Source organism: Tribolium madens, unplaced genomic scaffold (genome assembly GCF_015345945.1).
Source record: "Tribolium madens isolate multiple individuals breed KSU strain unplaced genomic scaffold, Tmad_KSU_1.1 Scaffold_11;HRSCAF=98;Tcas5.2_LG3b, whole genome shotgun sequence".
NCBI classification, from domain to species: domain Eukaryota; kingdom Metazoa; phylum Arthropoda; class Insecta; order Coleoptera; family Tenebrionidae; genus Tribolium; species Tribolium madens.
The window spans coordinates 1791627-1815772 of NW_025400975.1; the positions used below are offsets into that span (position 1 = coordinate 1791627).

General features: G+C 31.6%; 1 protein-coding gene across 2 annotated transcripts in view; it reads left to right on the forward strand.

Moving 5' to 3' along the window:
• LOC123005775 (heterogeneous nuclear ribonucleoprotein C-like) overlaps window positions 1-24146 on the forward strand; it is a 183657-nt gene that overhangs the window by 130386 nt on the left and 29125 nt on the right. For both annotated transcript variants that reach the window (XM_044399733.1, XM_044399741.1), the window contains 2 exons: window positions 215-293; window positions 15417-15434. In XM_044399733.1, coding sequence (XP_044255668.1) covers window positions 215-293; window positions 15417-15434 — 97 coding nt within the window. The remainder of the gene's footprint in view (window positions 1-214; window positions 294-15416; window positions 15435-24146) is intronic.

A 24146-nucleotide genomic window follows, 5' to 3' on the forward strand; every position in this document is an offset into this window, starting at 1 on the left:
ATAAAACACATCGTTATGTGAACGAGCTTTGCATCATCCTACACTCGATTAATTAACAAATCGAAAAATTTGCATTAAAAAATTATCATCAAGTTAAAATAACACTAGCATTAATGTTTCAGCAGTCGGTGTTTACGTTCGCTGAAAATAAATTTAACTTATTTAAGAAGGGTAAAATTTACACTTTAATTTTCTAATGGTGTTTTTGTTGCAGATGTTAATATGGTGGCAGAGCCGAAGCCCCATCAAACGGGACGAAAAAGACAGAACGTTGCCAAAACAGGAAACGACTGGTGAGTCTATTTTTATTTTTATTTTTGGAAAAATTAATTATTATTGAGAAAGAAAGTGAGTTTCTGTGTGTGTAGAAGGGTCAGTGAGTGCAGCCCCGTCGTCGTAATAATATTATTGATTGTACTGCAGGAGAATTTAATTTCATTAAGTCATAGGTGAAGGTTGATGGGCGTTGCGAAGTGGTGTCAAGAGGGGGTTAAATGACTCTTGGGGGATCAGATATTGGATTATATTCGGCAATTTGCCAAAATTTCGGAGATATTGATATTTGTTTGATGTTTCAATTTTCCTAATTCCGACAAGTTGGAGAGTTGAGGCTGCTGGAAGCGTGCAATGTGTACCAAAACTGGCTGTCACTATTATTCCAAACATTAAATTTAATCCAATTTCAATTATCAAATTCTAATTTTTTTCCTCTCATGACCTCGCAAACTGTTAGTTGCTATAGTTATTGAAAAAATAAAAATCTTGTATTTTCAAAATTATTTATTTTCGTCACAATTAATTGTAGCAAATAAAAAAAAATGTTTAAAAATTTTTTTTGTCTCAATAAAATAAAACAGAAAACTAATTCCAAAAATTTTACTCAAAACCGATCTTTTAAGTAAAAATATTTTAGATATCCAAGCTTTTTTTTAAGCTGTCTGTAAGTATGCAGCTTTAATTTATTATTTTAACTTCAATTCTTTTCACTAAACCTGTATTTGAATTATTTCCCAACAAAGCAAAATCTTTGGTTTAAAAACACGCCGAAGCCGCCCATCGCTTCGGTCCGATCTCTCCGTATTGTTATTGTCTTCAGTTCATTCAAAAAGCCCCATTTTAAACGCCGCAGCCTCCGGCCGATGATATCGACATCCGGTGCGTCGGGGACTTTTCATTTCCGGTCCCGGAATCGCCGGCACTTTGTCCCTCTCTCTACTCATTGTTAGTTCGGCTCGAATTCACACGAAATTCTCTCCATAAAGCCAAGTATTTATCGCGTATTGTTACGACTTGCGGAAAAATGACCGGTCCACATTTTTTATTGTAATCTTCCCACTTGGACAATTTAGAGACGATAGGGCCATTCTTTGGTGCGGATGCTGGAGGGTCAGTGGCAAAAACCTACTGAATCAACGTCACTGCCTTTTCACTGAACGATTTTAAGAACAAGTTATCGAAATTTTGGACGCTTTCGTTTACATGGAATTAAACCGAAAATTGTGTTAAAATCTTATTTCCGTTGAATCTTCATTTAATAAATTGTGAAGTAGGCCGAGGGTTTTTGACTAAAACTTAGGCATGTTGCCAGTTGGTGCTTTTTAAAAACTATTTTTTGAGTAATTCCATTTTTCAATGTTTTGGATATAATTTTCTCAAATTTTTGTTAATACCCAGCCAGTGTTATCCACCCTAAACACATCCGAATTGCCCATTTCCAATACCTAACATTTCAGCATCATCCGGCTTAGTCCGGGCCAATCCCCGACTCGATACCAACAATAAACACAAACCTGTTTGTTTGGATTAAGTGGCTAACGATTTACTCTCATCCTGTCGGTGGTCGAGGACATGCTGTTGCACTTTGAATCAGCGTAAATATTTTGTGACTCATTTCTTCGTCTCGAGGGACATAGCGAGGAGGTCCCTCCAGAGTTGTGCAAGGTAACAAACCAACGTTAAGCAATTCTTGTGGCACTCTGGTGGGATCTGTTCTGATTTCTGGACCAATACAAGTAATTTATGTCGGGATGTCGAGTGTTGGGGGACCGAGAGGTAATAATTCAGGATGGAACGAGACGCTTGAAGGTTAATATTGGAAGGATTAGAATGGCGAGTAAACTGATGGGTTGTTAGGAAAATTCTCAAAGGAATGAGCTTGGAATATGCTCCAGATTAAAACTAAAACTGTTTCTCTCATAAAATTTTAAACAAAATTGTACCTGACACCTTTTTTTATCCGCCTGACTGGAATCTTGATAATTAAAAAGTAAGAGTAAAAGGTGTATTGCCCTGAGGTGTTCCATCGCAGGGAACAAGTCGAATTAGTTCCTGTTGAATACATCCTTCATTCCGTTTTAGAGATAACGTTTTCTATTAATATGGCGCGTCTTGCATTTTTCATTTTCTAGTAATACTAAACCCTCCATTACCCTGTGAAAATGCTTTTTCTCATTTTGAGCGCGATTATAAGCACGTCTCTGGTGTAATGGGATGAGGAATAATGGAACGTCAGTAGACGGTTTCGCATTTTTATTTTATTTCCAGAGGATAGATTAATTTCTCCAACTGTCGCGTTACTTCTCATTCTGAAACCTATAAGTTTATAAAATCTCGGATAATTGGCTTCTGCGGTCCCACGGCACAACTCGCTTCATTTTACTCAAAGCTGAGATGATCTTTTCCAGCCGAGAAGTAACTAACTACTAAACTTATTAGCAATTGTGGTCGATTTTTTTTAATTCTGAGGAGTGTTCACGAGATTGAAAGGTAGAGAAATTGGGGCAAATTGACAAAGCTGAGAGAAATCAAATAAAAAACAGTTAAGTGTCACTTTTTTTAAACGTTCAAAATAACGCAACTAAGTTTTTATGTCATTTGCACAAAAAAAATTATACGTAGGTATCACATACAACAAAAACATTTGAAATGGGTTCTTAAAATTTTCAACTTTCTTTTTTTTCTGATTTTGCAGCGCGGTGTTGAGTTTATTAAAATAACTCAAGAACGGTACATTTTGGCGATATGAAACAAGTACCTGCTTTATGAAAAAATTATAGGCTTTCAATTTTTGGTATCAAAAATACGAGTTAGGCCCAAAAAAAGTTATGCCCCAAAAACTATGAATGTATAATTTTACAAGATTTTTATTTACACCATGTCAAAGAGTGCCTTTTTGTACCTTAACATACAAAGTTTCATAATAATCGGATAAACGGTAACAAAAATATTTCCAAAAAATCATTTTTTTTGTATACGCTCCCCAAAATAGCTGTTTTGCGGACTCATTTTAGTCCCCAATAATTATTTTCGATACAAGGGCGCTGTCAAATTATTTTTCAGGTCTGAGACCGAATTTTGCGGCTCGAAGCGAAGCTGAGTGCTGCAGTGGAGGTCGAAGGACAGCGCACGTGTATCGAACAACATTTTTCATGAAATTTCATAAAAAACGTAATTTATTGAAAATAAAAAACCCGAGATTACACTTCAACATTGGCTTTCAGATCTTTTATTTATTTATTATTATTTATTAACGCATGCTACACATCTGTAAAAAATATCTACACTACAGAAACAAGAGAACTTTCTTTAAAGTCTTTGTTTTCCAAACCCCGAAACTCACAACACTGCATCAAAAGCACACATATCCGAAAATGTTTATTGTTTTCTGATTGCAGTGTACTACACTTTGAAGACCAACAAGCATTAACTACACAACTATTTGAAAAAGTGTGTATAATAGGTTTTAGTGAAAATCGTTTCTGTAAACTTGCCCCGTTTGTGAATTTGTCCCACTCTCCCCTGATTATAATATAACATTAATAAGAAAAAAAACCTTTTTTTTAATTTTGGCTATCACAAAATTTCATTCTACAATCTTGGAAAAAGCAAATTTTTACAAGAACTTTCGAAATATAGTTTCTGCAGAGGTAAAGTCACGCGCTGAACATCACACAATATGTTGAAATTCGCCAAAACCTCGACACAAAATGACGCTTTGTTTTTATTTTTGCCATAAGTCTCGTAGTTTTCAGGAAGAAATGCTTTCAAGCTTTTTAAAAATTGGATTGACAATGATACGCAGTTGGAAAGATGTACAATTTTCTTTATTCGCATCTGGTATTGTAATTCGTTGATTTTCTATGCAGATTCGTTCGTCTGTTGACTTTTTCTTCGAGTGCTTTCTTAGTGAGGAACTGCCAGCAGCGCATCGGCCAATTACCGAGCCGCCGGATACAAGACACGTTTACGGTGGGACTTATATTAAATCCGCGTTTAAGAGTTTTATAATGGAATGAATAATTTAAGGAGCTTCCTTCAAGATATATGAGCTTGTTACCGGCGAAAAATTTCTCTACGCCGCCGCCACCGACGCCATCGTTCCAAATGCATTACCGCTCATTACCAACTTTTAATCGTTTACATTATTCTTAGGCTTCGGGCGAAATACGAAGAGGTGTCGGCGAATAATCGGCGGATTTATTATGAACAAGAAATTGCTTTTTTCTTTTGTTAAGCTTTTAATCCGGATTTAACCGAACGAGATTTAGGCGAAGAGGAAATACAAATTAACATTAGCTTCATTTGGTAGTTTTGTTTTCTAAATGAAAAAATAATACAAAAATTCACAAAAAAACTATAGTTAAAAATTACCTACAGAATTACAAGATCATAACACAGGGCAACAAAAAAACAGTAATGTCGTGACAACTTGACAAATTTTATATCATTTTGTTCGTCTTAGTGAGACAAATCAAATGCACTAAAAAACACACTTTGAACTAAATAATTTTTTTCTAATTTAAATAAATTTAAAATACTTTAACTTTAAAAAATCATTACTCAATAACTATTAGGCCGATTTTCTTCAAATAAAGACCATTTAAAAGGCATGGACTTGCCCTTTAGGATGATATAAAATTTGAAATTGAACATTGGCAAAGTTTTCTTCGAAAAAGTTCGAAGTAAATCGAAATAATCTAAGAAAAACCCTACAAGTATTTTTTTTTCATTATTACCATCGTATAGAGCATCTCTTTATTAGTTGTAATCCAAATTTTCAAAAGAATATATCGAATAGTTTTCAAGATATGATTTTTTGAAGTTAAGGTTTGCTAATCAAGCATATAGGAGAAATGCATGTTAATCTTACTTAAAATTACATTTTTATTAAAGTATTTGTTGTAAGACTCTTCTTTTGCTTAAAAATGGTCAATTGCACCTTCTTTGTTCTAATTAGAATAAACAAAAACTGTTTGTTTACTTAAAACAAATAAATAGTACCTGTTGTTGTAAAAATGACCACTGATCATTGAGCAAAGAGGATCTGAAATTTTTTTTAGTGCATTTGATTTGTCTCACTGAGACGAACGAACAAAATGATATAAAACTTGTCAAGTTGTCAAGACATGACTTCTTTTGTAGCCCTGTGTAATTAAGAACTGGGTTAAAAAAATGTAATGATGAAAAAAGTACTTTTCTACAAAAAGTGGACAAGAAGAACTTTGAATAATTTACCTTTCCAAGAGAAAAAAATAATAAAAAACCCCACAGAAACCAATATTTGTTCGTTCAATTGTTTCAATCAAACTTCGTCTGTTTTTTGTAACTAGAACTACTACTAGTTTTAGTGAAAAACCGTGAAGTCTTCAATCTCGATCAGCAACTTCGCTCATCGTTTCATTATTTCACCTCACCCCTGTCAGGACTTCTTCTTTTTAGTCAATTAGCGATTGATGCTTTTTCTCTGTATCGATGTTTCCGACTATTATCGAGTCCAACAAACCTTTCGAGTCGCTGCTCAATACTGAAAGTGCTTTGTTATGGTCCAATCACGTGCAAGAGACACTCAAAATCCTCATTGCAAAAGTCGAGAGTTTCAAACAATATAAAATTTGGTCTGGAGTCCTGTATTCTAGTAGAGTTAACAAACAACCCTTCGCCAAACCCACCCCTGGCTTGTCGTAATGTCACTTTCTGACCGCTACTTGATCTCAGCTCGTTCTGCAAATGGGGCGGATTCATTGCAAATCAGAGGGAGATTGACTGCCTTCTCAAGTCAGCACCACCTCTTTCTCTTTGTTCGAAACGTGTCCAAGTCTTGTCGATTGATTGCTCTACATGACGCTTCGTTTACAAGCAATTTTTTCCCTTTCAACTTCCACCGAAGAGTAATTTCGTCTGGCTTGCGGCCATGACTAAACCTCCCTTGCGGAGAAAACTCGATATTATGGATCGTGTTTGCTGCATTAGGGTTATTGCATACATAGAAATGATTCTCAGAGGTATAGACACGAATACATTTTTAATAGAATTATTCCTGGACTGTGTTTAAGGGGATTTAAGGCGAGTCAAAGTAAACCAAAGAATACAAAAAATTATAATAGTCCAGAAAATAATGGATAATTCATTGTCACCTTTCTTAGCTGACCTTTTCATGAGCCGTTTTGAAAAGGATTTGGAAAATGATCTCGAATATTTTCCCAGAGTTTGGTTAAGGTATGTGGATGACATTTTTGATCTTAATAAATGTACCATTGAGCATTTCCTCGAAATTTTAAACAACCGCTTTGAAAGTATAAATTTCACTTGTGAAAAAGTAGTAGAAGGAAAGTTACCATTTTTAGATACTTTAGTAATTAGAACTAATAACGTATTAGAATTTGATATTTATAGGAAAAACACTAGTACACTTCGCTATATCACCGCTGACTCACATCATCGTCCTCAACATAAAATGGCGAGTTTTAACTTTTTAATTCACAGGCTTGTTAATTTTCCCTTGACTCATGCAAGGTTTGAAAAAGAGCTCAAAATTATTAAAGATGCAGCGAAGTGTAATGGTTTTGATGTTAACATAATTAACAAAATGGTTCAAAAAGTTAAATATAGAAAAATGGTCAGTAATTCCACGACTTTTACAAACACACCAAACAAAACACAGTTTATAACTTTACCTTATACTCTCTCAATCACAAGAGGTTTGAGTAAAATTTTCAAAAATCTTGATTTTCAAGTTGTTTACAACTCTGGCAGAAGTCTTAAATGTTTTCTTGGTAATCCTAAAGATAAACTAGGACCCTTAGAAAAATCGGGGATTTATGAAATTAATTGTAAAAATATATTGGGCAAACACGTCGTTCAGTTAACACTAGATTTAAAGAACACATAGCTCATTTAAGATATAACAGATTAGAAAAAATAAGTGTGGCCCAATATATTTTTGAAAAAGACCATAAAATCAATGAAAGTAATGTAAAAATTATTAGAGTAGTCAATAATTGTAAATTTCTTGACGCTTTCGAGAGTCTTGAAATATTTAAAAATAGAGATAATCTTATGAATTCAGACAACGGCCCCATTCCCTTTTCTCCCCTCTCGTTAGTTGGGGGCAGGGAAAGTTAAAGTCGGAAAAATTAGTATATAAGGCATTATCATTGTTAATTTAGTTAGTTTTATTCTCACCTGAGGATGACCACTTTGTGGTTGAAACGCGTTGTGTTTTAAATAAAAGTTTGGTGTGACGGGCTAATCATGTTTTTGTTTACAGAAAATAGTAATTTTTTTGGAAAAATAAATATAGAAAATTTAGTTCCAAAAAATTTACTATAGCTTCTGGAGTACAACTGAAACTTGCACCATTGCACTTACAGAAATTCTGTTAGTGTGTATATGAACACATAATACTGTCACTTTTACGATTGGTTTTAGTATCAATTTTCCCACGGGACTATTAAGCTTTATGACAGAATAGGTCAGGTGCTTTGGCGGCTGATGTCCCGTTTTTATACCGCCACCCATAAACATCACTCGTAAATGCAATGTTTTCGTGTGCACACATTTACAATATTGACATCTTCTTTCACATTTTCTCCTCAAATTTACGATGATAGTGAAACAAAACGCTCAAATGCAAAATCCGTGTAAAGGAGTTAATAAAATTAAAATTCTGCCAAGAGCTGCCGCAATCTACATGTTTAGTGTTTTAGTTTGAATTAAAAAAAAAAGATGGGTGTGACTTTAACGATCACCAATTTATTTCGTTTTTAGTAACTAAGTCATTAGATTTGTGCTCAAAATGATATATCTGTCACCAATTTGTGCAATTCTTCTTTCATATTAAAAAATAATTTATTTACCACTTCCTACGCAACAACCTAGCCTTGTGCTATGTTATTTTTTATTGTTTTATGGCATGACTAATGTTGGAGGCAGTGATAAATGATATAGAATGTCAATTTAGGTCCTCGAAAAAACGCATTGTCAATTACAACAAAGCTATTATTAGCAAACGGTTTATTAAGAAAGTAATTGATTGTCGCTGTGCTTCGTCGTCCATCATTCGATAATCTCAAAGAAACTGAAATCCTCGTTTAATAAACGCGACGATATAAAAAAGTAACTTCTCGTGTCGATAATGAAAAATGCTGTTTGGTGGAAGCGTAAACAACGACAATGATGTATCACAGCATCTCGTCGAAATGCTAAAACACCGCTTTCTTCGATAGAAAGAATGGAATAAATTACAAGGGTTGTAAAGTGTAATAGTGAAAGGATCCTCCCTCACTCGATTACGTCCTTGTTCGCTACAATATGTTTCCACGAAAAGGATTCGAATTGGATTAAGATACGCGAGAATTTTATTTATTTACGCCGTTTTTTCCATCCTATTGACACTTTCATTTTCACGATTTATGGGGCATCAAATTTTTTTTAATTATTGATGTAACGTCGATAAAATTATCCTAATTGCAGTTTGCCTTCGTGTTTGACGTAACAAACAACATAAGTAAACATAATTACTTCTCCTTTGTAAATCCTGACTACATTAGAAATATTGCAACACAAGCGTTGAGCTCTTATCTGATTACAGTTCATTAGAGGCACAATTGCTTGGCCAGATTCGACATAGAAATATGTTTTTTAATTACTCGTTGTGAAGGAAAAAACTTCCATTAAAACAAAGTTAAACGCTTTAGATGAAAAAACGGTTTTATTTTTATTTACGGACTCTGAGACAAATCCAATTACTTTCATCTTCCGAGCCGAGAGCAATCTTTGATGTACCTTAATACTGTGAAAGATTACTTCTGTATTATAACAAGTTTTTGATAAGATTAACGTCGTGTCGTGAATCTAAGACATCGACTAAATTGTTTTATATAATGCCTTATTTACGGCAAAATTTGCAAACGGGCGACAAGAAAACGAATTTTGAGATGATTATTGTGGGTCGAAGAGGAAACACTGGGGAAATTATATAGAAGGCCGAAAGTGGATCCGGCAATGATTTCGGACATTCCGGAATCCGGACGATGTTCGGCAAACTGGTTTCATTATATGGCCGGACCTCCGACTCCACACTCGAGGGTTTAAGTAATTGAACGATGTACACATCAGGAGCTATCACAATCGAAGGCCTCACAACACAGATTTTTATTTCAAAGAGGGAGTAAATTCAGTAAAAAACTACTTTTCTGAAAAAATCGGGTATTTAATTTGAATTTTTTTAAACTTTTTTATTTTTTAAAGTCTGTATTTTTTTCTTTTTCAAGTACAGGGTGTTTCACGTAATTTTACGAGGCCTGCGCCTGTAAGCTGCAATCAATAATACATATTCCGATACGAACTCGATTACAAATTTTGAAAAATTTGATAATCTTCTCTAGTTTGTTCAACCTTTCAAAAATTACAACGTTTTTAGTTAGTTGGTGATTAAGATAGATAAACTGCAATCATATTCATGCCGTCTCTTGATAGAACAAATTATAATTGTTTCTGGAAAACTGCAGTTTATGACTATTAATGAAACAGTGATTAGTTTGACAACTACTGTCATGGGTTTCCAAAAATTACATAATTCAACGTGTATTTTTTGTATCCAGTGTTCTGTGACTTTTGTATATTTGGGTGCGTACATTAGGCGCAAACCTCGTAAAGTTATGTGAAACACCCTGTATAATTTCCAATATCATTTTTCTACTGCTTTTAATTTAAATTTTTTCTAATGAATGCAAAAAAGCAAAATCAATCAAAAAAACATCGGCATTAAAAACTACATATATTCAAAGGGGCTAGAATTTTTTTTTCATAGCGTAAGTTTGAATTGTAACTAACCCCTGAGGCCTGAAACTGTTGAAGTTACGAGTATTTCATTTATCACAATGATAATTTTGGTGATATTCATGAGTAAAATACTCGTATACGGTTAAATTGTTTGATTTGATTTTTATTAAACATTTGTGGTTTGTGAATGACGAGCATGGAAAGTGCTTCCATGAGGCCATTTCTACCGAAGACAATGGGAAACTTCAAAGTTAAGCTAATTCTCAGTCCGAAAAATGTTTTTTATTTTTATTTTATTTTGTGATTTTTACAATTGTCCTTTGTTTTATACTCTTTTAGGTTTTCTAAAATATTTTTTGTAATTTACCTTCATTTTGTCAAAAGTCAAAAGACGCTAGATCAAATTGACTTTTAAAATTAAGACATTACCAAACGTAGCAACAATCCCTTAATCAATTAAAGTAAAAAAATTGTTTAGAAACGGCATAAAGAGAAAAAATTACACAAAAATAGTATAAAAAACTCGTTTCATAAAACCTTGAAGCACTCATCTTTAAAATAACTTGTGGATACGCCACTCGTTTTTTAAACTTGAATTCGTGCATCAAGACTGGACTTACGAAACTTGTTTTTTAATAAACTATTAAAGTAAAACGTCAAAATATTTTGCACTTTTCAAACAAAAAATAAGCGTTCTACGTCACAAATCTTTTGAAATGGGAAGCTTCAAAGGAAAAAAATTCGTCGTACTAAGCTATTTTTCAGTCTAAAAAACTGTTTTTATTTTGATTTAAATTTTTATTGTTTTTGTGCGATTTTTATAATTGTCTTTATATTTTAAAGAAAAACGTCAAAATACTCTCCACTCTTCAAGTACAAAATAAACGTTCTACGTCACAAATGAAGTCTTTGTCACTAATTTCAGTAAAATTTTATTAATTTATTATAAAACTATAATCTTTATTTTAATTCAAACAAAACTAATAACAAAATTTAAAAAAATGTCCTTTTAAATACATAAGCAGATTTGCACCAAAAGGGAAAGCAAAAATTATCCTCAATAAAAGTGGTTCAACTATCCCCGATGCGAAGACAGTGATTATTAAATTACATTTAATCAAGTTTGAGTTGCACACACCAGCCCTCTGGTCTATCCCTCCCGCATTAACCTAAACCAAGAAAGTAGTTCAGACACAAAATTTTTGCAATATTTTGATGTTATACAGGGTGTTTACGGTCTTTAGGTTGAAATTTAAATGAGATGATGTTCACGGTAGAAAAAAAAAACTGATACGCTATATAAAACAAAAATTCACGTTGTTAAAGGAAATTATTCATTTTACACTATTTGTTTGAGAACTGCTGCTTTGGCTGCAACAATGGCCATTAGTTTCATTACCTTGTGTTTCACCGTAAATCATAATCACGACAACCAATTAATTATTTTAATATTTTGCCATACATGTTTATAAATTTGGAGAAAAATTAAGAAAAACGAATCAAACCTATTGGAAACCATTCGTTGAAAGAGATTAAGCAGAAGATCTTTTGATAAAAACTAAAGCAAAAGCAAATCAAATGATTACAGTGTCAAAACTATGAAGCGACTTTTCTCTTTCATTGTCATGGATACGATTTTTTTATCTGTTGCAACTATACAATTTCATCTTAAGAAGGAAATAATTCCAGTGACCTCAAACCGTGTACCAATATTTTAGAGTTAAATAACATTCTTGCTAATAACAATTGTGTGAGTTTTTTTTCTTGGTTACAGTATTTCTGTATTCTTTTATTATTAGATCAATTTTCAACTCCAAGACTGTAAACACCCTGTATAGAACAAAATTGAAATTTTGAAAAATAAATCGTGTTTTTCTTTTTTAATTAGCAAAATTAGGTGTTTTTAGTGAATTTTGGCCAATGTCTCTGGCTTGCAGTTTAAATCAGCTTGACGCGGAGCGATTTAGCAACGGCCAAGTCACAGGACGTGACTGCAAGATAAGATTAGAGAACAAGCCACAATTAGTGAAGCCTTGCATCGTAATTGCTGGGAAGCTGGGAATCTATAATTTTATGTTAGTTCACCAACTGGGACGAACTATTACGACTTCCCCGTCACCGAACGCGACTCTTGTGCATTCAAAGATAAATTTACACATGTTCCATTGTTTAATCTCACAATTAGTAAGCTCTTAATTAAAAGCAATTTACCATTTTTTTAATTAAAAAAAAATTAAATGCAAGTGAAATATTTCCACTGTTTGCGAATGGTTTTGGGTTGGGCTATGTAAATTCGGTTTGAAAATAAGAAGAGGAAGGCTTAAATGATACCTTGGCGTGTCGAGACGGGCCCACGCCAGCCACCAAATCCCCCGTTAAGACCGGAATCAGGAATGCTAAAATGCTCCTAAATGGGGGTCGAAATGGAATATTTGATTTCTAATTTGGCGGTCGCTTCTGGCTCGAAATTCCTACCTCCGAATTACATACTGCGCCAACCCCAATTTGTAATTCAAGCCGCCCCTATGCGAAACTTATCATCCTAAATAAAAATCTATTACGGGAGTGTTTAAGGATTTAATTCCGGAACGCGTAAAGATTTGTATCAATGAGGGATCGCTTCATGCAAAATAATGACGTTTGGAATGAGTTTTTTTACTTTAAAATACAAAATAATCTGAGGCAAAAATAAAATTAAAGTTATTTTGTCTCATTACTCAAATCTATTTTAATTTTGTGTATCAAACCAATTTTAAATATGACGAAATAAACATCATTAACTATAAATTTAAAAAGACAAAAATTCTTAATTTCTCCAATTCTCTTTCTCCAAATAAAATATTAAAATTTATCAAATACTTACCCACTGACCAAGAAATTTTTGGAAATCTGAACAATTTGAAATCTGAAAGTGACGCTGAAGAAAAAATTTGAGTGTTTTGCTTTCTCTCGAGCTGAAAGAATGCGTCTGGTTTCAGGTGGATCAAAGTCCGTATTATTGAAAAAGACAAGCCGGTAAAGGGGTGTAATGTTGCAGTTAGCTGCATTCTCTTCCCTCTTTAGCTCCAAGACGATGATATTTTATTCCAAGTAGCGATTATTTGTTTTGTCTCAGCGATTCCGAGAGCTTTCGCTGATTTATAAATAAAATGTCGATGTTAAACGATCGTGACTTTTGTGTTATTCAATACGGGCTTTTTCAGCATTGCTGAATCAGCTTAGAAATTGGAGTCTATTTGATGTAATGCTAGACTTTAGAGCGAGTTGAGATCAGATTTACGACGAAAAAAAACTCTTATTTAACAAGCAAGATTTTTTCCTACTACCAACAAGAACGTCGTGTTTCGTCCAAAACTGACACAGACCGTGAGAATGGCACGTTTCTAAATCTTGAGGAGGGATTACCAAAAACCATTACCTTCCTTTTACAAGGAATTAAATCTTTTAGTCTAGTCACACAAGACACACTTATCTCCCAAATCCAGGATAAAGATTTAAGAAAAGAAATTGTAATGGATATCGTATGCTCTAGTATGAGGTTTTCTTATTTCTTGCAATAAATATACGCGAAAAATATATCGCTCTAATAAATATTCATAGGAAAATATCTCCGATTCATAAATCTGTTGCAGCTTTTTTCAAGGTATGGTAATAGCACTGAGAACGTGAGCTGTATGCACAATAGTGAATTTATTCGATTTCTAGTTACCGATAATTATAATTGCTTTTAAAATAATAGATTTAATAACATTAAACTAATAATCAAAAAAATTTGTTTAGTGACAAAGATTTATTTTATTTATCAATCAATTTTTTAGTCTTAAATTGGAATAAAAATATTGCTAAAAATGCTTTGCATTTCACACTCTAGTAAACAGAACAATTTGTATTTCCACCTTTAATTAATTAATTTTTAAAACTTTTAATTAGAGAGTCGCATTCATTAGTACGTACTAATACCTATACTTTAATTAAAAACTAGACAATGTAAATATTCGTATAATCACACAGCCGAAACTAAACGAAATATCGCCACTAACAAAATTAATGTTAATTTAATTTTTCCGACAAAATTTTAATAAAAGTCCCTAATTGACTACAAATGCACATATTGAAAATTTGACATCAAAAGGGATCATTTAGTGGAACAAATTGCTGAAATTTTTTTTGTATTTTATCCATTTGTTTAGTTGATAGCTAGGTTTCATCTCCTGCATTTGTCCAAGTACTCGACCAGTAGTTGTAATCAAGGTTTCCACACTCGATTACTTCCAAGTCAACATCTCACGTTTTGTGGTCAGCACTCACGTGGGATTCCCCTTCTTGACAAAGCTGTGTCGATTTACGCAAAAATGGTTTTTGACTTGAGAGAGAGTTTCAGATTTGATCGAGAGAATTCGAATGTTTGGTTTGTTGTTAGCGAGTTGGCTGGTTTGTTTAGACAAGAAGTTGAGATGCCAAAATAGCACGATTGAGATGTTGATCGATTCATTCATCCAAAGATGAAATTTCAGCAACTAAGTTGAATGCTGTAGTTTTAACACAGTGTGAACTAAGTTGAAAGGAAAAATTCTGTTTTTTGAACAAATATTTAATAGCAGCATCGTCATGAATAAACCAATTTTGTGCATGCTACCTAACAAGATTGTAAAGATAATTATATTAAATCTAACATCTAAACAGATTCTCGGAAAGTGTCTTAATTAGTTTACAGATTCGATTTTCATTAATTCGAGGGGAAGTCACTGTTAAATAGGTCTACAAATTGTTTAATTATCTAATTACAAATAAGAATTTTATTGTCAGAAATGTGAAAAATGTAATATCTGTAAAAAAAAATGTTAATAAAACTCCGACTTTTAAACCTCTAAACATATTTTTTTGTCATATTGAAAATTCTGTCTTTCTCACTGAATTTTTATGATTTTAAAGTATAATTTATTATTATTATTTCATTTTTTAAACTGTGCTTATAACAAATTAAATTCTTTTTTTAAAAAAAGTCGTATATTTTTATATTATTTACAGGTGTTTCTGCTAAAACGTTTCTTTTGTTATTTTTGCATAGGCACAAATCAATACAACCTGTAAAGAGGTGACAAATAATATTTAGTTTTTAATATATATTTTAAAATAACTAAATTGTATAAAAAAATTTAAAAGCAAATATCTAAACTCCAGTATTTTTCTCTTTTTAGTATCAGCAAAAACGTCTAAAACATCATCACACGAGATAACATATTTTTCTGAAAAAAGGGCCTGAATGCTCTGCCACATTAAATTAAGTTTCATGCAGAAATTTAATTTACAAAATAATATTTTTAATAATTTTCTAATGATTTATTTTGTTGCAGGGACTACTACTACGACAGGTAAGTCTACCTTTCTCCCCTTAAGTGAAAACAAGCTTTGTGCTTCTTCTTCTCGACTCAATTTTCGAGGGACAAGGGCGTTTTCACGTTCTTTGTTTGCTTGTAAATTCGATTTAAATTGAGCACCAACTGAATATCGTGCACACATGCAAACAAACAAATCCTTAATAAAAATCTGTGGTACATGAACGACGTGATTTCTCTACCAGATGCATCCAATACCGATGCAACACGATTTACGATAAACCAAAACAAATTCATATAGGGAAGAACGTGACGTCGCAACGCCGAATTTTAAAACTAGAGAGGGAAAATAACGAGCATTTATGTTATTTTAAAATTATTAACATAGTTTTCCAATATAATTTCAACTGATACCAATAATCTACTGTAATTACCAAAAAAATTGCAGTAATTCCAAGTAATTCAAACATAATTTTTATAATTCCAAATATTTGCACAATTCATAATAATTCCAAAGCTGAAATATTTCCACTTGATGTTAGAATAGATAATGCCCCGCACGATAACGCTCGCCAACGTTGACCCATGTGATACGAAATCTTTCCTCAGGAGGGTTAATTCAATCCCATTTTCTGACGAGTCATGGCCAAAGTCCATTTGTATTCTGATCTGGATACGTAAATCAAGAGGGCTTCGGCATGTTTATAATAAAAGTGGCATAGTTTTGATTAAACTATTAATTCTCGAAAGAAAAAATAAGATTTTTGAATGGTAAAAATTAAGGGAAATCGATATGGGAGTTAGAAAATATGTAAATGAATCAAAATAGAGAGGCGAAATCTGAAATGTTAAGTACACAAAATGGGTGTTTTTACACGGTTCATGAGTTTCTGTAGAAACTCGTATTTAATTAATTAAACACAGAAGATATGATAAAAAGACAAATTAAAATACGGAAATTACAGTTTGTAGTTTTGAGCATTTTTTTGGTTAAGAAGTTGAGATTAATTTTAACTATAAATTTTCTGCGTTGTTTTTATCAAAATTTTCTAGAATCAGTAAAGAGATAAGACATATTCAAAAATCTAGTAAAATAGGCAAAAATAACGCGTTCTAAACCTAATTTAATAGGTTTTTTGCTTTGTTTTTGTAAAATTTCTCGTGTTTTTCAGTGGAAAACGGTTTTAAAGCGAGCCAAACACGTAAAAATACATACTATTATTATTTACCTTGTTTTGGCAATTTTTTTTTAATTTGTCGAGTTTTTCAGAGAAAACTGCTCTAAACTAAGAGAAGCAGGCAAAAATAGTGCATTTCAAAACAAATTTTTAAATTTTTTGTTTTGTTTTGGCAATATTCCCCAAATTTAACGCGTTTTTCGTCTTTTTCAACACGCAAAACAGGAGATAATAACAAATTTTAGATCTAACTTTTTAAAATAATTGAATTTTAGTAAAATGTATAAAAGTTTCTTAAAGAAACGGTTTAGAAGCGGGCAAAACAAGTAAAACCAATGCAATTCAATCTTTTTTTTATAAATTCCTATCTTTTGCCTTTTGAGAAAATTGTTTGATAAAAACATTGTATAAAACGAGCAAAAATAAAAACCTAAAGTGTAATTTGACAAATTCCCTGCCGTTTTTCGTAAAATTTCTCAAATTTAGTGAGTTTCAACATAAAAGGGTTTCAAAGTAAACGAAATAGACAAAAATATGAGTTTTGTCTTATATTTTCGGTAAAAAATAATATAAAACCAAGAAAAAAAGAGTAACAATTTCAAACCTAATTTTGCAACTATTGTTTGAAAAAATATTCTCAAGTTAGTTTTTCTCTAATATCTACCGAAGAAGACTATAATAAAGTTACGCATTTCACAACTATTTTACAAATTCTTGTCTTGTTTTACCACAATTATTAAGTTTTGCGGTAAAAATGTTCTAAAATGCTGTAACACAGGCGAAAATTTTTCGAAGTCAATAAGTTTCTTAATAAAAAAAACACTTTCAAAGAAAACTGTCAAAAATACCAATTTTGCTATTTTTTGTCTTGTTCTCAGTTAGTTTTTTGGTAAAAAATCATTAAACTCGAGTTGATTCTTCGTATTTTCTGCTTTGTTTTTGTAAATTTCTTTAATTTAGTGACTTTTTCAATAAAAAACACTCTAATATCTACCAAAACAGGCAACACTAATTGCAGAACATTTTTACTTTTTTAACGTAATTAAAATTGAGAGTTTAATTTATAAATTTTCTGCCTTGTTGTTTGAGTTTTTTGTGAAGAACTATTTTCGTTTTCAATAATAAATGTTCTAAAATTGAGTGAAACTAATAAAAATTACGCCTTTTAAAGCTTTCTACCTTGTTTAAAACAAATTTGTTTTTTTATTAAAAATCGTTTCAGACTTGCAAAAAACCAGTCTTGATTCTCCTGCTTGTTGCATAATATTTTAACGAGATGTGTGTGTTTAAATCCTCCCCGTTGATCCCCGTATTACTTTCGTTGGTTTTATTCATGAAAGTTGCAAACATTTCCGTTTATGGCCGCGAAGAATGTGTAGAGAATTATTTAATCTACTCGGTGTGTAGGTCGGCGGTCGATGTTGAAAAGAAGCCCTCGTGGTGACTCTCAAGGTGCTCAACCATTCAGATATTCCGCAATACATCGCCTACTTCACGGCCATTTCCAAGTCAATTTGGCGGTTCAACATTTCGCATGCAGACGCTAAGGAAATTCAATTAACTTTAATGGTTGATCCGACCATTGCCGACTTTGCGCACCGCACTAAAAAACCCACAGACGCCTCTTCTACCGCCACTCGAATAATATCCTTGTAATGGATTTAGAATTAAGTGATCGGTGGGAATGTCCCATGAATTTTATTATTTGCATATTTCACGAAAAATTCCTGAAAAAAAGATCCTATACTGATCTGAGTTTCTAAGAAAAATATAGCTTAAAAGTTTTGCATGCAAAATATTTCATAAACTGAAATTATGATAGTTTATCCTTCTTATAAATTAAACTATAAGAGAAGATTTGTTGTCACTTTGCCAACAGTTAAATAACAAACTTTATATCTGCAAACAGATAAAATTTGTTTACTTTTCATTAAGAAAACTATTCGGAACTCGTATTAAAATTTATTTATCAAAACTTAAATTTTAACAATAAAACAGGAGAATGTTATAAAATGTTGAGTCTAGTAAAAAATGAGAAAATATTTCTAATGATTGTAACCGACTAGATAAGGAATAACTTGTACAATTTTATTGTAATTATAGGTTTGATTTGTAAAAAAGTTATTATTGACTCCTAAAAAAAGTTGTTCAAATAAGACACAAAAACAACTAAAATCTACAATTTTAAAAATTTGCTAATAAATAGCATTGTGTAAAAATGGTGGATGCGCCGGACAAAACATATAAAATATTTAATTATTGAAAAAGTTCTATATTTTTATCTTTGTTTTAACAAAATTTTCTAAATTTATTAACTTTTTAAAAAAAGTGTCTTAAAAGCGAGCAAAGAAAACAAAAATAACAAATTTCAGACAAAAAATGTATCTTGTTTTGGCGATATTTTAGCGAGTTTTGTGAATTTTTTAGCAAAAATCGGCTTTAAAGTAACTGTAACAAACGAAAATATAAGCTTTGCGTTGTTTTGACCGCGTTTCTCAAGCTTTATGAGTTTTTTGTAAAAATTTTTGCCTTTTGTGCAAAAGTTTTTTGATCAATAACTACCACAATAGGTAAAAATAGTGAATTTAGAAGCTAATTTTACAAATTTTGTGCCTCGTTTTAACGAATTTATTCAAATTAAGTAAGTTTTTTTGTAAAAAATGTTCTATGATCAAGTAAAACAGGCAAAAATATCCCATTTCAAACTTAATTCTATAACCTTTCTTAAATCTAGTGAGTTTCTCTTGGAATAATCTAGTAAACCAGGTGAAAACATTTTTAATCTTATTTTTTCACAAATTCTTTACCTTGATTTTTTAGAGAAAGACGATTGAAACAACCAATTTTGCTATTTTTTGCATGTTCTGGTAAATAAGTATTTTTGATATAAAAGGGCTATAAAATCAAATTTGTGAGACAAAAATAACTCGTTCCAAACCAAATTTGTAAATTTCTACTTTGTTTTAGCAAAATTTTTTTTTAAATCTTACTAAAACTGAGCGAAATAACCTAAAAACAGGTGAGTCTTCTGCTGTTTTCTGCAAATATTTATCTTCAAATATACCAAAACAAGTAAAATTTACTTACTTTACAATTACAATTTTGTTGTCTTGTTTTCTGAGAAATCCTCCAAATCTTATGTTTGCGGTCAAAAATACTTTGTTTTTGTAAAATTTTTGAATTCAGTGATTTTCTTATTGAAAAACAGTTTCAGAGAAAGCGAAACAGACAAAAATATACAATGTTGCCTTATTGCCAAAATTTTTTGAGTAAATTTTTCAAAAACGCTCTAAAATTAAGGGAAATAAGCGAAACTAACGCATTTTATAACGGATTCTATATATTTTTTTCATATTTTCGCTTAAATTTCACGTTTTTAGTTAATTAATTTTTCATCAAAAAAATGCTAAACGAAGGAAATTGACGAAAATAACGCATTTCAAACTCGATTTTGAAATTTTTTGCTTTGTTTAATTGCTTTCTTGTTAAATATTTTCCTTCTTGAATTTTTAACATTTGGGAGAGTAAAGCATTAAGTCTGTTAGATAAAAAAATGTTCTTTATCGTGTTTTAATAGCGTTAACGTTTAAATAATTAATCAGCACCTTTGGGACTCATAAACTGGATACTATTATAATCAGCACTAAAAGCAACGTATAGTGCACCTCTATTAAAAATTTACATAAATTTATTACATCACAAAACGTCCAACAACTAATTGACATTGTCACAAAAATGTAGTTTCAATTTTCATAAATTATTTAAAGAGAGAACTTTTTCGATATTCTGAAACATTTTGTTTTTCGAGATTACAATCATGAAGCGGAAATTGTAAATCGATGATATTGTAATTATGTATTTTTCAGCTAAGAGGTTTGTGATTTCATTTGTTGTCAGGGGCTACTCGATTCGCATTGTAGAAGTGAATAATTCAGGACCGGCTCTGCAGGTTTCGTGCCATTATCGATTCCTGCAGGGACGTCAATGTGTACCGCATAAATAATTCTCAATCTATAAATGTTTTCGTTCACAGCAGTCATCAAAAGACACTCCACCGAATTATCCATAAAACCGACAAATAATGCGATTAGATACTTAACGGTATTAAAAAGCATAAGGGAGGGTTTATCGACCCGTTACGACGCCAATATCCCTAATACAGAAGCTGAAATTTTTTTATTTTAATTTTTTTTAACATAAATGCAGGGAGACGATAAAAAAGGGTTTAATGCACAATTTTATTCAGCGAGAGATAAGGCACGAATTTCTGTTTGTAAGAAGCATTCAACAGAAGACAAAAAGTGTTTTAAACCCATTGAAATGGTACCCAAACGAGTCCCTAATCCCAAATTAACTAACACAAACACTGTAAGTAACTTTCCTTGTACTTTTCAACTGTTAAAATAAACTCGGAGTTTTTCCTTCCCTTCGATTCTCTAATCAAAAGAACAGATAATTTTCACTTATGACTTGTTGAAAACTTTGCTAACTAGCTATTTTCAAACCGGGCAAACTTTCCATTTTTATGCAAATTTAAAATCAAAGGAATAATAGCCAACTTTGCGAAAATTATCCATCCAACAGAGTCAATAGTGAATTAACCTACAAAGTTTGGAAAACATTTAAAAATGCTAATTTAAATTGACATTGTGAAATGAGCTGTGGCATAATAGACGAAGATAGATGCCTCACTTTTAAAACTCTAACTTTAAGAAAACATGAGAAGATTTTCTGGCTACTGTAATTTATGCACGATGAAACTCATAAACTCGCAATTTTAATTCTGCATTTTTTACTTATTACTTATAGTTTGGAATTACAGTTCTTTTTTTTTAATTACATGGATATTAGTGGAAACTTCTAGAGAGTTTATAGCTGCTCATGCCATTGATGAATCAGTGTTGCCAATAACATTATTATTATTGTAAACTATGTGGTACAATTATTTTTTTAATTTTAAGAATTTTTCATCTACAACTGCCATCTTTTAAATTTGTAATGTCTATTGCAATTGATAGTGAAAAATAAACATAATAAAAACTTTGTTATAAATAAAAAAAATGAAAGCTCTAATGATAAATCATACGTTATTTTTGCTATTTCATTATTATTTTTGAGCACTTTACTCTTATTATTCAAACTAACTTAAATTTACACGTGAAAAAGAGAACATGGAACTAAACTAATAATATTCGAATCAAAATTAACTTTTACAAATAAAAAAAAAACCTATGTAGAATGGGTAACATTTATAAATTTCTGTTTTTCTTTTTGGTAAATAAATATATTAAAAACAAGTGAAACGAGCAAAAATAAAACATGTGAAACTTATTCTATAAATTCTCTTCCTTATTTTTGTAAAATTGCTATAAATTTAAGTAGAACTGGCGAAATTTTGTGATTTCAGATTAACTTTTATAGGTTCCCTACCTCTTTTGTTGTTTAATTTTAATTTCTTAATAAAAAACAGTTTCAACACCAACAAGACAGACGAAAATACAAAAAATAAGTTTTCGTCTTAATTTAACAAAATTTCTCAAATTTAATTGATTCATCGGTAAAAGAGACTTTATAATCGTATGAAGAGATCGAAAGTAACGCATATCAAACTTAATCGTACAATTTTGTGTCTTATTTTTCACAATTTTTTTTATTCCAGTAAATTTCTTCATAACAAACAGTTTTCAATTCGGCAAAATAAGCAAAAATAACGCATTAAGATATAAATTAAAACTTGTCTTGCTTTTAGCAAAATTTTTAAAACATAATAAGTTTATTGGTAAAAATTGCTTTAAAATCGAATAAATCCGAAGACATTTGAGACCTAATTTTACAAATACAAATAGGGTGCGTCAGAACTCGCGCCCAGAGAAAATTTTCAAGTAAGGTAAGATACCAGGAACATGAAAAAAATGTTTAAAAAAATCTATCCGTCAAAAAATTTTGACATTTATTGTTGACATTTAACCTTTTTTATATCTATTTAAGGATACTGATGATCTTGTATATGTTTTTTACAATTATTTAGTAAAGGGACAAAAATTTTGCCAATAAAAGCCCCAAATAACATTGAATAGAGTTACAATTTAGGATACAGCTTCCTTGTTTCCTCTTCTAATAGCCTGTAGCAAAAAAACTAGGAAAATTATTTTTCCAACAGAAATAAATTGAGTCAAAGTGCAAACTTTAAACCCACATAACTTCGAAATTTTTATAGATAAAATTTTTTTAACTTTTTTTCCATGTTCCTGGTATCTTACCATATATGGCAAAACAAGTGAAACAGGCGCAAAGACTGATTTTGAAAGAAAATGTGGAACTTAAAAATATGCAATTTTTGACTTATTTGTGACACAAATTTTCTAAATTAAATCAGAATTAAGAAAGAGTTAGTTATTTATAATTATTTTGAAATTATAGAAATTAGCTTATCAGAATCAAAAAACTTATTTAAAAGCAGTGAAATTGCATTACTAGTATTAGAGTATTAAAATTGATTTTGGTAGATTTCCTTGGATTTGAAAATAGTTATACATTTATTAATAACTATTCTGTTAATTGAAAATGAATTCAGAGTTGTATAACTCAATTTTCCAAATAAAAGTCAAAAAAACTGCTAAAACTTTTGTGAATCAAGCAGTGTTTAGCTTTATTTTCTCAATTTTTTCGTAATTTTGAGCACTTTATTATGCAAATAATGCCTCTCCCTCGTGTGCAACATGTCCCATCTCCATGTTAAGCCGATTTGGTTGAAACCGCCTCACATTTGTTTGAATAAAGCCCGAAAGCGTCCGTTCTCGTTTCTAATGTCCATAAACGGCATAATGCTTGTAAAAATAGCACGCATATGAAACGCAAATTGATGTTATTCCTCCCGTCCACGTTGCATAATGCAAAAGCCTTTCATCCCGTTCCTGGTCCGCAAAAACTCCGGAAACATTGAATCAAGTCCGGAAGCCCTTCCTTCTTCATCCACCTTCGCGAAAACAGCGTTTTCGATTTGCATGTATGGCCCATTCGGGAGGTCATCCAGAACAATGGGCCCGAATACTAACGAAGGGTTACCTGTTGCACGCTGATGTATGGAGGCGGCAACGGTGGCGGCGGCGGCGGCGGCGGTGATTGATCTGTTTACTGGTGGATGCCGCCACTGTTCGTTGCTGCGTTTTGAAAAATGTTACGACGCAGCGGCCGCTTTTACGGCTTTTAAATTACGGGATTAGGACGATGATAGATGAAGGCGAGAAAGGAGACGAGAAAAATGAACAAATATCACAAGTTAAAACAAGAAAAATTGAAAGTGTTATGATGGCAGTCGATCAAGAAGCCGGAAACTTTTGTGACTTTATTGGATTATTTTTGAACGTCAAAATGGATTATTTTTGATCACAAATACGAAGACTTTCTGGCTTTTAGCTTTTTTTAATTACAAAATTTAATTAAACAACAAATTTAATTAAACAAAAAAATCTAGAATAAAGTATTTTCTTGTGTAAGTTTCCTCCTCAAAGCCAACATGTCAATTTGCTCTCCAATTCAGGCGATATTCGGTGCACAACCCCAAAGCAAA